The sequence below is a fragment of the Carlito syrichta genome, unplaced genomic scaffold, assembly GCF_000164805.1.
Source record: "Carlito syrichta isolate Samal-C Ts95f unplaced genomic scaffold, Tarsius_syrichta-2.0.1 Scaffold76135, whole genome shotgun sequence".
NCBI classification, from domain to species: domain Eukaryota; kingdom Metazoa; phylum Chordata; class Mammalia; order Primates; family Tarsiidae; genus Carlito; species Carlito syrichta.
In genome coordinates this window covers 49,387-63,843 of record NW_007020231.1, presented here as the reverse complement: position 1 = coordinate 63,843, position 14,457 = coordinate 49,387, and the positions used below count along the sequence as shown (strand labels likewise).

At 43.2% G+C, this 14,457-nt stretch overlaps 1 protein-coding gene across 1 annotated transcript; it reads right to left on the bottom strand.

Moving 5' to 3' along the window:
• Positions 1-714: 714 nt before the first annotated feature.
• CUNH1orf158 (chromosome unknown C1orf158 homolog) lies at positions 715-14,011 on the bottom strand. Its single transcript, XM_008053838.1, has 4 exons — positions 13,901-14,011; positions 6,581-6,694; positions 2,161-2,338; positions 715-896 (listed from the first exon to the last, which is right to left on the bottom strand). The coding sequence occupies exons 1-4, from the start codon at positions 14,009-14,011 to the stop codon at positions 715-717; spliced, it is 585 nt and encodes a 194-aa protein (XP_008052029.1).
• Between the last annotated feature and the right edge of the window lie 446 nt (positions 14,012-14,457).

Here is a 14,457-nt window from a genome sequence, read left to right as displayed (position 1 = left end):
CCCCTGTGCTGTGCAAAGACAGCACCTGGCTTTTTCTGTCAGGAGAACCCCCCCCCCAATTACTGAACCACTCCTGTCTGCCCATACTTATAAAAAAATTTGAGAGCTCAGAGGTGGAGGAGACACTGTGTGTCCTTCCTCTTCTGAGCCTCACGAGGCCAGTGACTGTCTTCCCTTGCCCAGGCAACAATGGACAGGCTGGACTCCTTCCTCATCACAGCTCTGCAGGGCCACCCTCCTCGGAACTATACCCAGCTACCCCATAGAGGTTTCAAGACGGGGCTCGTCGTCAGATCCGTCTCCCTCATTGGACCAGACATTCCTTGAGGTACCAATCACACCATCGTGAGAACATGAGGGAGTCATATTACTTCTCTGGGCCTCAATTCCCTACCCCCCAACCCAAACATGTGTTTGAATATAGGTTGCAAACACGAGGAGGTGGAACTTAAGGCCCCTTCTGGTTTTCTCTGACAGTCTGAATCTGTCTTCTGCCGTACATGGCACGACAATAGTGTCAGAGCTTTAATTGTGGGGTGGAAAAGAAAGGAAGCTGGGGGTTTGGAGGAAGGGAGAGGTGCTGTACAATACAGACCATGATTCTGAGGGCCCCTTGAATGGGCTGGATTTATCTGCAGCCGTATGCTGTCAAAGACCAATGACGCTGTAGGTCTCCAGCAGGTTCTGCCTGAGGTGCCAGTGGGGTGGCAGTACTCAGAAGCTTGGGACAGGGTGCAAACGATGTGGAGGGACTGGGATGGCATGCTCCCGCCGAGACATAGCACACAATGGCGGTCTAGGGTAGGATGACGCATAGATGCTCTCCTTCACACGAGCCTCGGGCACCAGCCATCTCTGCTTCAGCTGCTCATAGAGTCCATAGTTTGTAGGGGGAGCTGCAAGAGACACCAGGCTCTGGATGAACTGGGCTTGGATGAACTTGGCCATGAGAACACATGGTGGGTACCCTGAAGGTTTTCCCAGGAACCGAGGCTGGCAGGACACCAGAGGGAAGAAGGCCTTAAGGACAGCATTGGCTCCACTAGCCCCTGGCAGTCTCAGGGTGGGCCTGCATCTATGTACTCAAGAGAGGCCAGCCACAGCTGCAGAGGTGTGGCGTGGCTGAGCATGGCACCCCAGGGCCTGGGTGGTTGCCCTGCCCCAATAGGGAAGGGAGCAGTGTGGATTGTGAGAGTGATGCCCGGAGAAACCCATGTAAAGCAGAGTGACATCAGCTTATTCTCTGACCCATGTCCCTTTGCCTCAAAAGGTAGGATGGCAAAAAGATGGCATTGCTCTCTGTCTTCCTTAGGGTGGGGGTGACTTAAAATTCAAATCAGATCAAGGCACTCTCCTATAAAAATCCCTTCCAAGTCTTAGATTGTGGGTAGGACAAAAAAAAAAAATCGTCCCCTCCACCCCCCCAACCCCCATTGTGCCCTATGTGGTCCTCCTCCACTCCTGCCTTAGAACTTTTTCACTTACTATCACCTCTGGAAGGCTCTTCCCCCCAATCCCTACATGGCTCTATCCTTCTCAACTCAACTGTCTCTTCCAGAAAGGCCATTCCTTGTCATTCCAAGGAGGAATTCATGAACCAAAGAAGGTTCATAAATACCACACCTCACTTTCTGTCCATTACCAGTTTTCTTTTCATACAGAGCACATGTCTCTGTCTGAAATTATCCTGTTTACTTGATCTCAAGTTCTCAAATCTGTTAATGGTGTCCTGTCTGTCTCCGCACTGGAATGTCAACTCCATAGGGCAGAAATGCCTCAGTGATTGTTACCACTGTGTCCCCAGCTGCTACAGCAGAGAGTGCCACCTGGGACATATTCAGTCATTGTTCATAGGATAAGTAGGACTGATAGGCAGTGAGAAGGGATGTTGCTCCCTGCCACCTGTGCTCCAGGTAAACATGCCACCCCGGTGCACAGGTGAGGGCATCCTTACACAGCCAAGATCGTCCCGTGTTGAAGGGAGAGGGCAGGTGGCAGCCCTGAGGGGAAGACATCACTCATTCCCCATCATCTCACCCGACTGCTCTCCTGGAGCCAGGATCACCTTCTGCAAGAGGCAGGCACACCTCAGCCTCAGCCCTATGCACCTGTGGATTGTTACAGACCCACTCAGGGGACAAGCCTGAATTATAAAAGTACCGAGAAGGGGGAAGTCGGCCTTCTCTGGCAGCCACAGCAACTTCTGTCCATTCCAGGAGCGGAGTGGAGGCAGTCCTGGGTTGTAATTATGCCGGTTGTAATGGTCGTCATAGGTACTAATCAGGTAGCGATGCGGGGGCTCCTGGTGGTGAGTGATCAGGTGTTTGTACAGAAGCCCCTAGAAGGACAGACAGTAGGAATATTATGGACTGGAGCGAGGCATCCATCAGGCCATGGGTAGAGACAGGAGCTATCTCCCATGGGCGTCTGTGGTGCTAATGGAGGTGGGTACCCCAAGGCCTGGCAGCAAGCCCTCAGAAATGTTTCTCCCACCCCGATGCAGCCCACTTTCAAACACACGTCCCAGCTAGCTGCAGTCAGTGCTCTGTATGACCGGCTCCCAGCCTATACCAAGTTAATTCATCCCTAGAATGAGCTACGGTGACATCTTAAAATTAAAGTCAGGACACCCTGCTGATTGGAAGAGTCAGAACCACCTCACTGCATGCCCTGTGATCTGAAATTTCACCCTGATTTGCCTCAAGTCTCATCCATCCCAGTGTCTATTTCTAAGGCAAGAGAAAGCCAGTGAATACCAACCTGACGTGTGTGCCTTATATTTCAATCAGTTACTGTGGGAAGACTCAGGGAACGCTCCATAAATTGCCTTCTCTTACAAAGGATTTATGGCTCCCTCAGCTGGAAATGAGAGGAGTGAATTCTTTGGTGGGGAGTTATTTACAGGGAGAAGAAAGCCATGTCCTCCTGGGATGTTTGCCTGAATTGGTGTTTTTCCTAAGAAAATCCTCTTGGGCCTGGGAGGGAATCCTGGGGAACTGTGCTGATTTACAAGAGAGGACAATGTTGATTTCCATGCCTGTCCTTTCATCTGGAGCAGACAGGGAGGTCTGTGTCTGCTGTGGTCTGGAAACGCTGGCTGCACCCAATATTTCAAGTGGTGATTCCATAAATAAGTCAGATCACAATGCCAGAGGGAGACAAGGGGATGGGCACAGACAATAAGTAGGGGTCCCTGGGTCTGCATCGCCAGGTGCCATGCAGTATATTGCCAGTGCCAAGGAAAGGGAGTTGGAGGGTTCCCATCAACAGAGGGACATGGGAGGGGGCACTGCGGCAGGTGGCAGGGACAGTAGAGAGGCCAGAAGAGATTTCTTGCCATTTCTCTTGGTTTTGGGTGCGGCCCTGCCATTTTGATTGTGTACTAGGGATTTTTCTTTTTCTTTCTCTCTCTCCTTTCCTTCCTTCTTTCCTTCCTTCCTTCCTTCCTTTCTTCCCATCTTTCTTTTGAGTCAGAGTCTCACTCTGTCACCCAGGCTGGAGTGCAGTGGCACACTCACAGCTACTGCAGTCTCGACCTACTGGACTCAGGTGATCCTTTCCTCAGCCTTCCAAATAGCTGGGACCACAGGCACACACCACTATGCCTGGTTAAATTTTTTTATTTATTGTAGAGACAAGGTCTCACAGTGTTGGCCAGGCTGGTTTCCAACTCCAAGCTCAGACAATCCTCCCGCTTCTGCTTCCCAATGTGCTGGGATTACAGGTGTGAGCCACCACTCCCAGCTGGGATTTTTCTTTCATCAGGCATGGTAAGGTGACAGACATGGAGACAAACACCTTTAAAAGAAGAATATGGGTCCAACCTCGATGAGTAACACCTATAATCCCAGCACTTTGAGAGGTGGTGAGGGGATGATTGCTTGAGCCCAGGAGTTCAAGACCAGACTAGGCAACATAGCAAGACCCTGTCTCTACAAAAAAATTAAAATAATTAGCTGGGGGTGGTGGCGTGTGCCTGTAGTCCCAGTTACTTGAGAGACTAAGGCAGAAGGAGAGTCCAAGCTTAAGAGTCCGCGGCTTCAGAGAGCTGTGATTGTGCCACTACACTCCAGCCTAGGCATCAGAGTGAAACTCTGACTCAAAAAATAAAAAAGAAGAGAGAGTTTGTTCTCAAGAAGAGAGGGCACGCCATGCCATGCAAGGATGCAAGGTCACATAGGGAAGCACCAGGGTTGGTCAAGAGGCAGAGGGAATGAGAGGGGAGCAGGACCTCGAGCCTTTATTGAGGTTTCTATGGGAACAAATGGGAGAGGAAGGGAAGGCAAGTTTGAGCAAATTTAGGACTGGATAGTTTGAATAATTTCACTGGACTGTGGACACTAGAGGTGGTCTCTAGTTGTCTGGTACTTGGCCATGGGGTGATTTAAGGCAGAGGAGTTATTGGCTTGAAGTATGAGGGTTAGATAAAGGAGGTGGTTGGGGTTGTGGGCTTTGGAGTAGATTTTGCCTAAGAAGGAAGCGTGAGATGGGAGCGGGTGACAGAGAAGGAAGCTGTCCTAGGAGCAGGAGGGCAAAACGAAGCCAACGGAAGAGTTGACAGAGTTGAAACAGCCACGTGGAAACAGTGCCATATCCAGGGCTCAGCCACACAAACAGACAAATTGAATAAAATCCTTAGAAATGAACACCCAATTGTTTGGGTCTATTTGGGAAGGATGGGCTTCTTAGTTTAATCAGACTGTATGTTATCCTCTTAGAGTTTGTAGTGGGTCCAAAGGTCTTTAAGAAATGCTACCTCACACTCTAATTGTGTTAAGAACGAGGCCGGGTATGGTGGCTCATCCCTATAATCCAGCACTTTGAGAGGCAGAGTCAACAGATTCGAGACCAGCCTGGGCAACATGGCAAGACCTCGTCTCAACAATAAGTCAAAAAATTAGCTGGGCATGGTGGTGCGCACCTGTAGTTCCGCTACCTGGAAGGCTGAGGCATAAGCATTGCCTGAGCCCAGCAGGTAGAGGCTGCGGTGGCCGGGAGCCTGCCACTGCACTCCAGCCTGGGTGACAGAGTGAGACTCTCACTCAAAAGAACTAGGCAAAGTACCTCACTGCATGGCTGGTTGGGGGCTGAGAGCCTCAGGTCATGTGTTCTAATTTTGACTTGCTTATGTTAAAATTCATTTGTGTCTTTGGTGCACACTAATAGTGAAGGTCAGCAGCCCCAGAGGATCGACATGGTTCAGAGATGCCAGCGTGGTCCAGGGATGCCAGCCCAGAGCTGAACATCTGGTGCCATTTATCCTGATATGGACTCACAACTGCACAACAGAATAGTCAATTCCGGCAGATGATAAAATGAAATCTGAGGACATTCCTTGCCTAATCTGCAGAGCAACGACCAGTTCCGTCCCTTATCAACAAGTCACCGCTTTGGAAAAGACACTCACCACCTCTGGCCACTAAGCAAAACAGTCTCTTGGGTCCCTCCGAGCTCTAGAATGTCCTCATTCTGAAAGGCTTCCACCACCTTAGTCCTTGCCTCCCTGCTCCCACCCTGAGTTTAAGCCAGCATGGGGTCAGGTAAGGTGGGTGGGGGTGGGGAGAGATAAATCACTTCTGAGAGCAGCAGTCTGGAAAAAGAAGCGACTCAGGAGAATGCCGGGAGTGTGAGGGTGTGCCCGGTGGGAGGTGCCCACAGGGACTGATGTAGGGGGAGGCGCTCCCTTCCGTTCCTGGAAGGGCCAGGATCTCTGAGCCTCTTGCACATTCAGTTAATGTGCCTTGAGTGTCCCTCCTTGGGTGTTGAGGGCATGTCTTGAGGTTGCAATGTCTTGCCCCCTGCTCTGGACGCCTGGAACAGAATGATACCCACAAATAAGTGCCCAAAGAATAAGGAGGGTGAGTGTAGCCTTAGGCTTTTCATACAAAAGAACAAGAAACAGCCAGGCATGGTGGCTTACACCTGTAATCCCAGCACTTTGGGAGGCCAAGGCGGAAGGATCACTTGAGTCCAGGAGTTTGAGACCAGCCTAGGCAACATAGCAAGACCTCATCTCTACAAAATAAAATCAGTAAATTAGCCAGGTGTGGTGGTGTATGCCTATAGTTCCAGCTACTCGGGAGGCTGAGGTGGAAGGATCGCTTGAGCCCAGGAGGCCAAGCCTGTGGTGAGCTGTGATTCAAGCCACTACACTCCAGCTAGGGCAACAGAGTGAGACCCCCCCCAACTCAAAACAAGCAAACAAACGAACAAAAAACAGGAAGCTGGGGTACAGATAATAAAAAAACTTTGCCTGTCTAAATATCACTACTACCTGCTTCTAGAATACCTTTTGCGATTACTGACTCTTCAATTCAGTATTTCCCTCCTTGTTGTTTCTCCCATTCTACACCTGTGTTCTGTTGGAAGAGTGTGTCAGGTACTGGGATATAGGTTGGGGGAATGTTGTCAGCTTGGAATTAAACAGATCATCAACTCACACAGGCAATTATGGATTAATGCTATCAGCAGCCCCTGGGCTGGGAGGGTATTAATGAGACTCCTATTTTCCCAAGGGGGGTACTGAACTTATAAGGAGCTAGCCGGTGTCCCCTGAGCATTGGGCTGCTGCTCCTCTTACCTCAACTTTCCTCTTCCCATACCACCTGGAGATCTGGTCTGGCCTGTGACCTGGAAAAGGGATGTATTCTTTTCTGTAAATGGACTGGGGTGTCTTCTCAGAGGCTCTGGTGAACTGGAAAAGACCACAATTGAAAAGAACCTCCGAGATGCTGCTTCTCAACTTCTGCTGGGTCCCTTCACCTCCTAGACCATCAGAAGATTGGCAGAGCAAGGGTAAATATGAAACCAGGACATCGTGCAGAACACAGAAAAGGAACGTGAGGGGGGCTGGTAGCCCATCGTCCTCTTCCTGCCTCCCATCCCCCCCAGAAGAGCTGTTGCTGGCTCTCCTGGCCACCTTCTCATGGTCGGCACCTGTCTCCTTTCTCAACTTCATTCTCCCTGCTCCTCTCGCCTACTTGCCTCCTCCCTTCCTTTTTCGTCCTTGTTCCACACGCTTTCCAATCTCATTTTCTGATTTTTTAGATGACATTTTTCTCTCTACTTGGTTTTCTTAAATTTTAGTATGGTAAAATAGTAAAATACATTCCATGTAAAATTTGCCATTTTAGCCATTTTCAAAGGTACAGTTCGGTAGCATTAAATACATTCACACCGTTGTACAATCGTCACCACCATTGATCTCCAGAACGCTTCATCTTGCAAAACTGAAACTCTGTACCCACTGCCTCTGGCAACCACCATACGACCCTCTGCCTCTATGAAATGTGCCTATTATATGTCCCTCATGTAAGTGGGGTCATCCACTATTTGTCCTTTTGAGGTTGGCCTATTGCACTTAGCATAATGTCTTCAAGACTCATCCATGTTGTAGCATATGCCAGAATTTTATTCCTTGTTAAGGCCTAATTATTTTCTGTCGTATGCAATATATCACATTTTGTTTATGCATTCATCCTTCAATGCACATGAACGAGCTGTGTTCATTGTTTGGTTACTGTGAATAATGTTACTATGAACATGGGTATGCACATATCTTTGGGGTTCTGCTTTCAATTGTTTTGGATATACAGCCAGAAGTGGAATTGCTGGATCATATAGTAGTTCTGTGTTTAATATTTTTGGGAACTTATCATACTGTTTTTCACAGAGGAAGCACCATTTTACATTCCCAACAGCCGTGCACAGAGGTTTCATTTCTTCACTTCCTATCAACATTTGTTATTTTCTGCTTTGATAATAGCCAGCCTAATGAGTGTGAAGTGATAGCTCATCGTGATTTTGATTTGCATTTTCCTCATGATGAGTCATGTTGAACATTTTTTCATGTGTCTATTGGCCATCTGCATATCTTCTTTGGATAAATACCTATTTAAGTCCTTTGCCCATTTTTGAATCAGGTTGTTTGGTTTTCATTGTTGATGAATTGCAGAAGTTCTTTATGTATTCTGGATATTAATTCCTTATCAGATATATGACTTGCGAATATTTTCTCCCATTCCATTGATTGCCATTTTACTGCAAAGTAAAATCATTTTACTCGGATAATGTCCTTGGATGCACAAACATCTCCATTTTTATGAAGTCCAGTTTATTTTTTCTTTTGTTGCCTTACTTTTGGCATCATGTTTTTAAATCATTGCCAAATTCAAGGTCATGAAACTTTCCCTTTACGTTTTCTTCTAAGAGTTTTATAGTTTTAGGTCTTACATCTAGGTCTTGATTTCCTTTGGGCCAATTTTTGTACATGGTGTTAGGTAAGAGTCCAACTTCACTCTTTTGCATGCCGATATGAAGTTTTCCCAGCACCATTGCTGAAGAGACTGTCTTTCCCCCATTGAATGATCCTTGAACCATTGTCAAGAGTCATTTGACCATATATACAGTGTTTATTTCTAGGCTCTCTCTTTTGTTCCATTGATCTATGTAACTGTCTTTATGCTGATATCACACTGTCTTGATTATTGTAGCTTTCTGAAGTTACAAAACTTATTGTAATAAGTTTTGAATCCAGGAAGTGTGAGTCTTTCAACTTTTTTTTATAGAGACAGGGTCTCACTATTACCCAGGCTAGACTTGAACTCCTGATCTCAAGCATTTCTCTCACATCAGCCTTCAGTGCTTGGATTACAGGCATGAGTCATCACACCCAGTCAAGTCTTTCAACTTTGTTCTTTTTCAAGATCACTTTGGCTATTTGGGGTTCCTAGATATTCCATATGTATTTTACGATGGATTATTTCTATTTATGAAAAAAAAAGTTACTGAGATTTTGACAGGAGTTGCATTGAATCTGTAGATAACCTTTGCACAGTATTGATATCTTTTTTTTTTTTTTTTGAGTTGGAGTATCATTCTGTGTATCACGCTGAAGTGTGTGGCTTGCTCACGGCCAACCCAGTGTCAACCTGCTGGGCTCCAGCAATCCTTTCACTTCAGTCTTCCAAATAGCTGGAGCTACCATGTGCTACCATGTCAGGTTAATTTTTTGATTTATTGTAGAGACGAGGTCTCACCATGTTGCCCAGGATGGTCTCGAACCCATGGGCTCAGGCAATCCTCTCACCTCGGCCTCCCAAAGTGCTAGAATTACTGACTTGAGCCACCATGCCCAACCTGTACTGATATCTTAACAATATTAAATATTCCATCCATGAACACAGGATGTCATTTCATTTATTTATATTCTCTTTAGTTTCTTGGTACTGTTTTATAGTTTTCAGAGTATAAGTCTCTCATCTCAGTTATCTCTAAGCATTTTATTCTTCCCTATGTTATTGTAAATGAAATTATTTTCTTAATTTCCTTTCAAAGTTCATTGTTAGTGTTTAGAAACACAACTGATATTTTTGTGTTGACTTTATATCCTGCAACTTTGTGAATTCATTTATTAGTTCTAAGAGTGTGTGTGTGTGTGTGTGTGTGTGTGTGTGTGTGTGTGTGTGTGGTCTTTCAAGTTTTCTACATTAAAATTATGTCATCTCCAAAAAGAAATAATTTTAGTTCTTCATTTCCAATTTGGATACCTTTTTTTCTTCCCTAATTGTTCTGACTGGAAACTCCAGTACTGTGTTGAATAGAAGTGGCAAAAGCAGACATCTTTGTCTTATTCCTAATTTTAAAGCAGGCATGTCCAACCCGTGGCCCACATGCTGCATGTAGTCCAGGACAGCTAGTAATGAGGCCCCACAAAATCATTTAACATCATGTGTTTTTTAGCATTGATTTTCTTTGTGACCCTATGGGTAGTTTCATTCCTGAATTTCACAATCACACCTTATTCATGACATTAATTTTTGGCAGCACATACATTTGTCAGCAACTCTTTTCGATTATGAAGTGCATGAAGAGAAAAATTCGGACAAACATTTCTGACGAGCACCTTGAGAACTCACTAAGAATTGCTACCACTTTCATTGAACCAGACACTGATAGATTCATTTTACAAAAATAAAGTCAAATTTCCCACTAGTTTTATACTGTTCTCATTTTTCTACATTTTATAATAAAAAATATTTAAAAAGAAGTCATACACACACACACACACACACACACAAACTATATTATATAATTTATGTGCCGCCCAAGACAATACTTCTTTACTTGATGTGACCCAGGGAAGCCAAAATGCTGGACACTTCTGTTTTAAAGGAAAAGCTTCCGGTTTTTCACCATTGATTATCTTGTTACCTGTGGGTTTTTCATATATGGTCTTTATTATGTTTAGGTAGTTTCCTTCTGTTCCTAGTTTGTTGAGTGTTTTTATTATGTAAAGGGGTTACATTTTGTCAAGTACTTTTTCCTGTATTAATTGAGGTGATCACGTGATTCTTTTCCCTTCATTCAACTACTTCATTCTAATATGATTAATTTTTCACATATTAAACCATTCTTATAGTATAGGAATAAATTCCATTGGTCATCATGGTGTATGATTCCTTTAATATGCTATTTAGTGCATTTTTCTACTATTTTCTTAATGATTTTTATATCAATATTCATAAGGGATATTGATCTGTAATTGTGTTTTTTTGTGAGGTCTTTGTGTGTCTTTGGTATCAGAGTAATGCTGGCCTCATAAAAGTTAGGAAATGTTTCCTCCTCTTCAAGTTTTTGAAAGAGTTTAAGACAGATTGATGTTAGTTCTTTTTTAAATAGTTGTTAGAATTCACCAGTGAAACCATCTGGTCCTAGACTCATCTTTGTTGGGATATTTTTAATTAATAATTCAATCTCTTCACTTTATATAGGTCTAATCAGATTTTCTATTTATACATGATTCACTCTTGGTAGGGTGTATATTTCTAGGAATTTGTCCATTTCTTCTTCTAGGTTATCCAGTTTGTTAGTGTACAATTGTTCACAGTATAGTCTCTCATTTCTGAAAAAAAAAAATCAGTAATGATTCCCCATTTTCATTTCTGATTCTAGTTATTTGAGTACTTTCTCTTTTTTTTAGTAATCTAGCTAGAATTTTGTCAATTTTTTTGGTCTTTTCAAAAGAACCAGCTCTTATTTTTGTTTATTTTTTCTTTTGTTTTTCTATTCTCTATTTTACTTCTCTCTCCCCTAATCTTTATTATTTCCTTCCTTCTGCTAGTTTTGAGTTTAGGTGGGTTTTTTCCTAATTCCCTAAAGTGTAAAGTTAGGTTGTTAGTTTGAGATATTTCTTCTCTTTTAATGTGTGTACAACTATAAATTTCTCTCTTAGCACTACTTTCAGTGCATCCCGTAAATTTTAGTATGTTGAATTTTTATCATCATTTGCCTCAAGAGATCTTCAGTTTTTTGTATGATTTGTTTTGACTCATTGGTTTTCATTAAGAGTGTTTTGCTTAATTTTCACATATTTGCAAGCTTTCTAGTTTTTTTTCCTGCTATTAATTTTTAAGTTCATTAAACTTGTAATCAGAAAAAAATACTTGGTATGATTTCAATCTTTTTAAATTTATTAAAACTTGTAGCCTAACATATGAACTATCCTGGAAAATATTTCATGTTCGCTGAGAAAAATATGTATTCTGCTATTTGGTGGTATGCTCCATATGTCTGTTATGTCCAATTGGTCTGTAGTGTTGTTCAAAGACTCTATTTTTTTTTTGAGTTGGAGTCTCTCTCTGTTGTCCAGGCTGGAGTGAAGTGGCTGTTCACAGCCACCACAGCCTCGACCTGCTGGGCTCAGGCAATCCTTCCACCTCAGCCTTCCAAGTAGATGGAACTACAGGTGTGAGCCACCATGCCTGGCTAATTTTTTGATTTACTGTAGAGACAAGGTCTCGCCAAGTTGCCCAGGCTATCCTCGAACCCCTAGGCTCAGGCAATCCTCTCACCTCAGTCTCCCAAAGTGCTGGGATTACAGGCTTGAGTCACTGTCTCTGGCCCAAAATTCTCTATTTCTTTATTGATCTTCTGTCTGGTTGTTTTATTCATATTAAAAATTAAGTATCAAAATATATTATTATTGTAGAACCATCTATTTCTCTATTTAATGCTGTCAATTGTGGCTTTATATATTTTAGAACTCTAATATTTGATGCATATATGTTTATAATTATTATATCTTCTTGGTGAATTGACAATTTCATCACTGCATAATGTCCTTCTTTGTCTCATAATAGTTTTTAACTTAAAGTTTATTTTGTCTGATATCAACCATCTCTACTCCTTTTTAGCTACTATTTGCATAAAATATGTTTTTCCTTCCTTTCACTTTCAACTTATGTATGTACTTAGATCTAAAGCCAGTCTCTTGTAGACAGCATATAGTTAAATCCTATTTTCTCCCATCCAATTACTAACCAGGTCAGACCCTACTTAGCTTCCAAGATCAGACAAGATAGGATGCATTCAGGGTGGTATGGCCATAGACGTCTAAACCCTGTTTTCTTAAACTTTTTTGCCAATCTATGCCTTTTGATTGGGGAGTTTAATCCATTTATATTTAAAGAAATTACTGATAAGGAAAGGCTTTTGCCATTTTGTTTTGTTTTCTATATGTCTGGTAGCTTTTTGTCCTGTATTGTCTCTCGTATTACCTTCTTTTGTGTATAGTTTATTTTTGTAAAGACACATTTTAGATCACTTTTTATTTCCTTTTGTGATATAAATATATCACTCACTGACTTCTAGTGATTGTTTGAATCTGTTTTATAATTTCAATCTCTTTTTTTATACTCTCATTTTGTTCATATTTGGTTTCCCGATTTATTTTAGTCCCCTGTCTGTGTTTTCCTTTAACTCTTAGAGCATATTTAAGACAGTTACTTTAAAGTCTTTTGTTTTGTTTTTGAGTCGAAGTCTTACTCTGGCACCCAGGCTGGAGTGCAGTGGCGTGCTCATGACCACCACAGCCTCCAACTGCTGGGATCAGGTGATCCCTCTGCCTCAGCCTTCCAAGTAGCTGGAACTACAGGCATGCACCACCACACCCAGCTAATTTTTTTTTATTTATTGTAGAGATGAGGTCTCACCATGTTGTCCAGGCTGGTCTTGAACTCATAGGCTCAGGCAATCTTCTCGCCTCCACCTCCCAAAGTACTGGGATTATGGGCGTGAGCCACCACACCCAGCACCAAAATCTTTGACTAATACTTTGATGCCTATGTTTCTTCAGGGAGAGTTTTTACCACTTTATTTTTTTCCTTTGGATGAGCCAAGTTTTCCTCTTTCTTTGTATAACTGATAGCTTTTTGTTGAAAACTGGGCAATTTCAAAAAACAGCCAACTCTTCTAATCTTAGTTGACTGGCTCAGTACACGGGACAATATTTTCTAACCAGTAGGTAATGTTCTGAGCCTCTGTTCCCACACCAAAGCTGTCGATTCTATCTCACCCTCTTTTCCCAAAAAGACATGAGTATGTGTAGATGTCTTTGCAAAATTGTAAGTGGTTTGGTCTTACTGGCCACAGCTGATGATACTCAATTTCAAACAGGCCAACTCAGGCAAAGTATATTCCAAAGGTCTTTAAAGCACATAGGAAAACCAAGAGCCTATTTGTTCCACTTAAAAGTAAAACTTGAAATGCACAGTTGGGGCAAGATTGTGGAACAGGTGTAGGAGAGTAACCGTGTATCCCTGGGCATCAATGCAAAGAGAGCCAAGTCTGCCTCAGGGAAAGGTCAAGTCAAGCACAGCAGATATTCTTTAAATCAACATGCAAAGATATTGAAGACAGGGAATATCCAGATGCCTGGAAACACTACACTGAGAATAGTACTGAGAGGCATAACTATATTGACAACCCTTAATAGGGACCTTGATTCTTAAAATGCAACCAGCTGCTGCTCTTGATTTGAAAATAGAGGCAAACTTGCACTCCTTCAACTCCCTCTCAGTCCTCCCTCTAAATCTTCTGCCCACCCTCTCTCCCTTCTTACCTTCCTCCTCTCTTCCATCCAATTTCCAGTGAGCACTCTGGTTGAATACTTGGTCTCAATCTGCCAGCTTGGAGTAGACAATGACTGTGGATTTATTGCAGTTGAAAACATGGTAAGGATTTGCCCCCAAGTTTCTTTGACTTGACACGTTTTTTACTTGACAGGTTTCGAAAGAGGGGGAGGTATTATGAAGTTACTAAGTTGGGGTGCCTTTTTTTTTCTTCCCAATTACTCTCTTGAGTGGGTAATAGACAGCATCCTGATAACTTCAGAGGGGGGGAAATGTCCCAAGAGTCCACTTTCAGTCTCCAAGGAGATGTGATGTGATCTTGAATTCTCTACTGTTGACTGTCTCCGTGGTGACAGACTCCATGTATAAATACTCTCTGTAAGGGAAAAGCTGATTCTGCAGAAGCAAAACTGACCTCACATAAACAAGTCAAAGCAACAACCACCAGTAGCCAAAAGAAAGCAAAAGCAGTAGCCAGAAGAACCTGGCTTCTGTGTCATCACCTCAAGAGGGGCATCGTTCTTGCTACAAGTTTTACAATTGGAAT

Coding starts and splice junctions, on each gene's coding strand:
- CUNH1orf158 (XM_008053838.1), bottom strand. CDS start 14,011: ATGTTTTCAACTGCAATAAATCCACAGTCATTGTCTACTCCAAGCTGG. Junction 6,695..13,900: donor GGATGGAAGAGAGGAGGAAG/GTAAGAAGGGAG, acceptor GGTCTTTTCCAG/TTCACCAGAGCCTCTGAGAA. Junction 2,339..6,580: donor ATGGGAAGAGGAAAGTTGAG/GTAAGAGGAGCA, acceptor CTGTCCTTCTAG/GGGCTTCTGTACAAACACCT.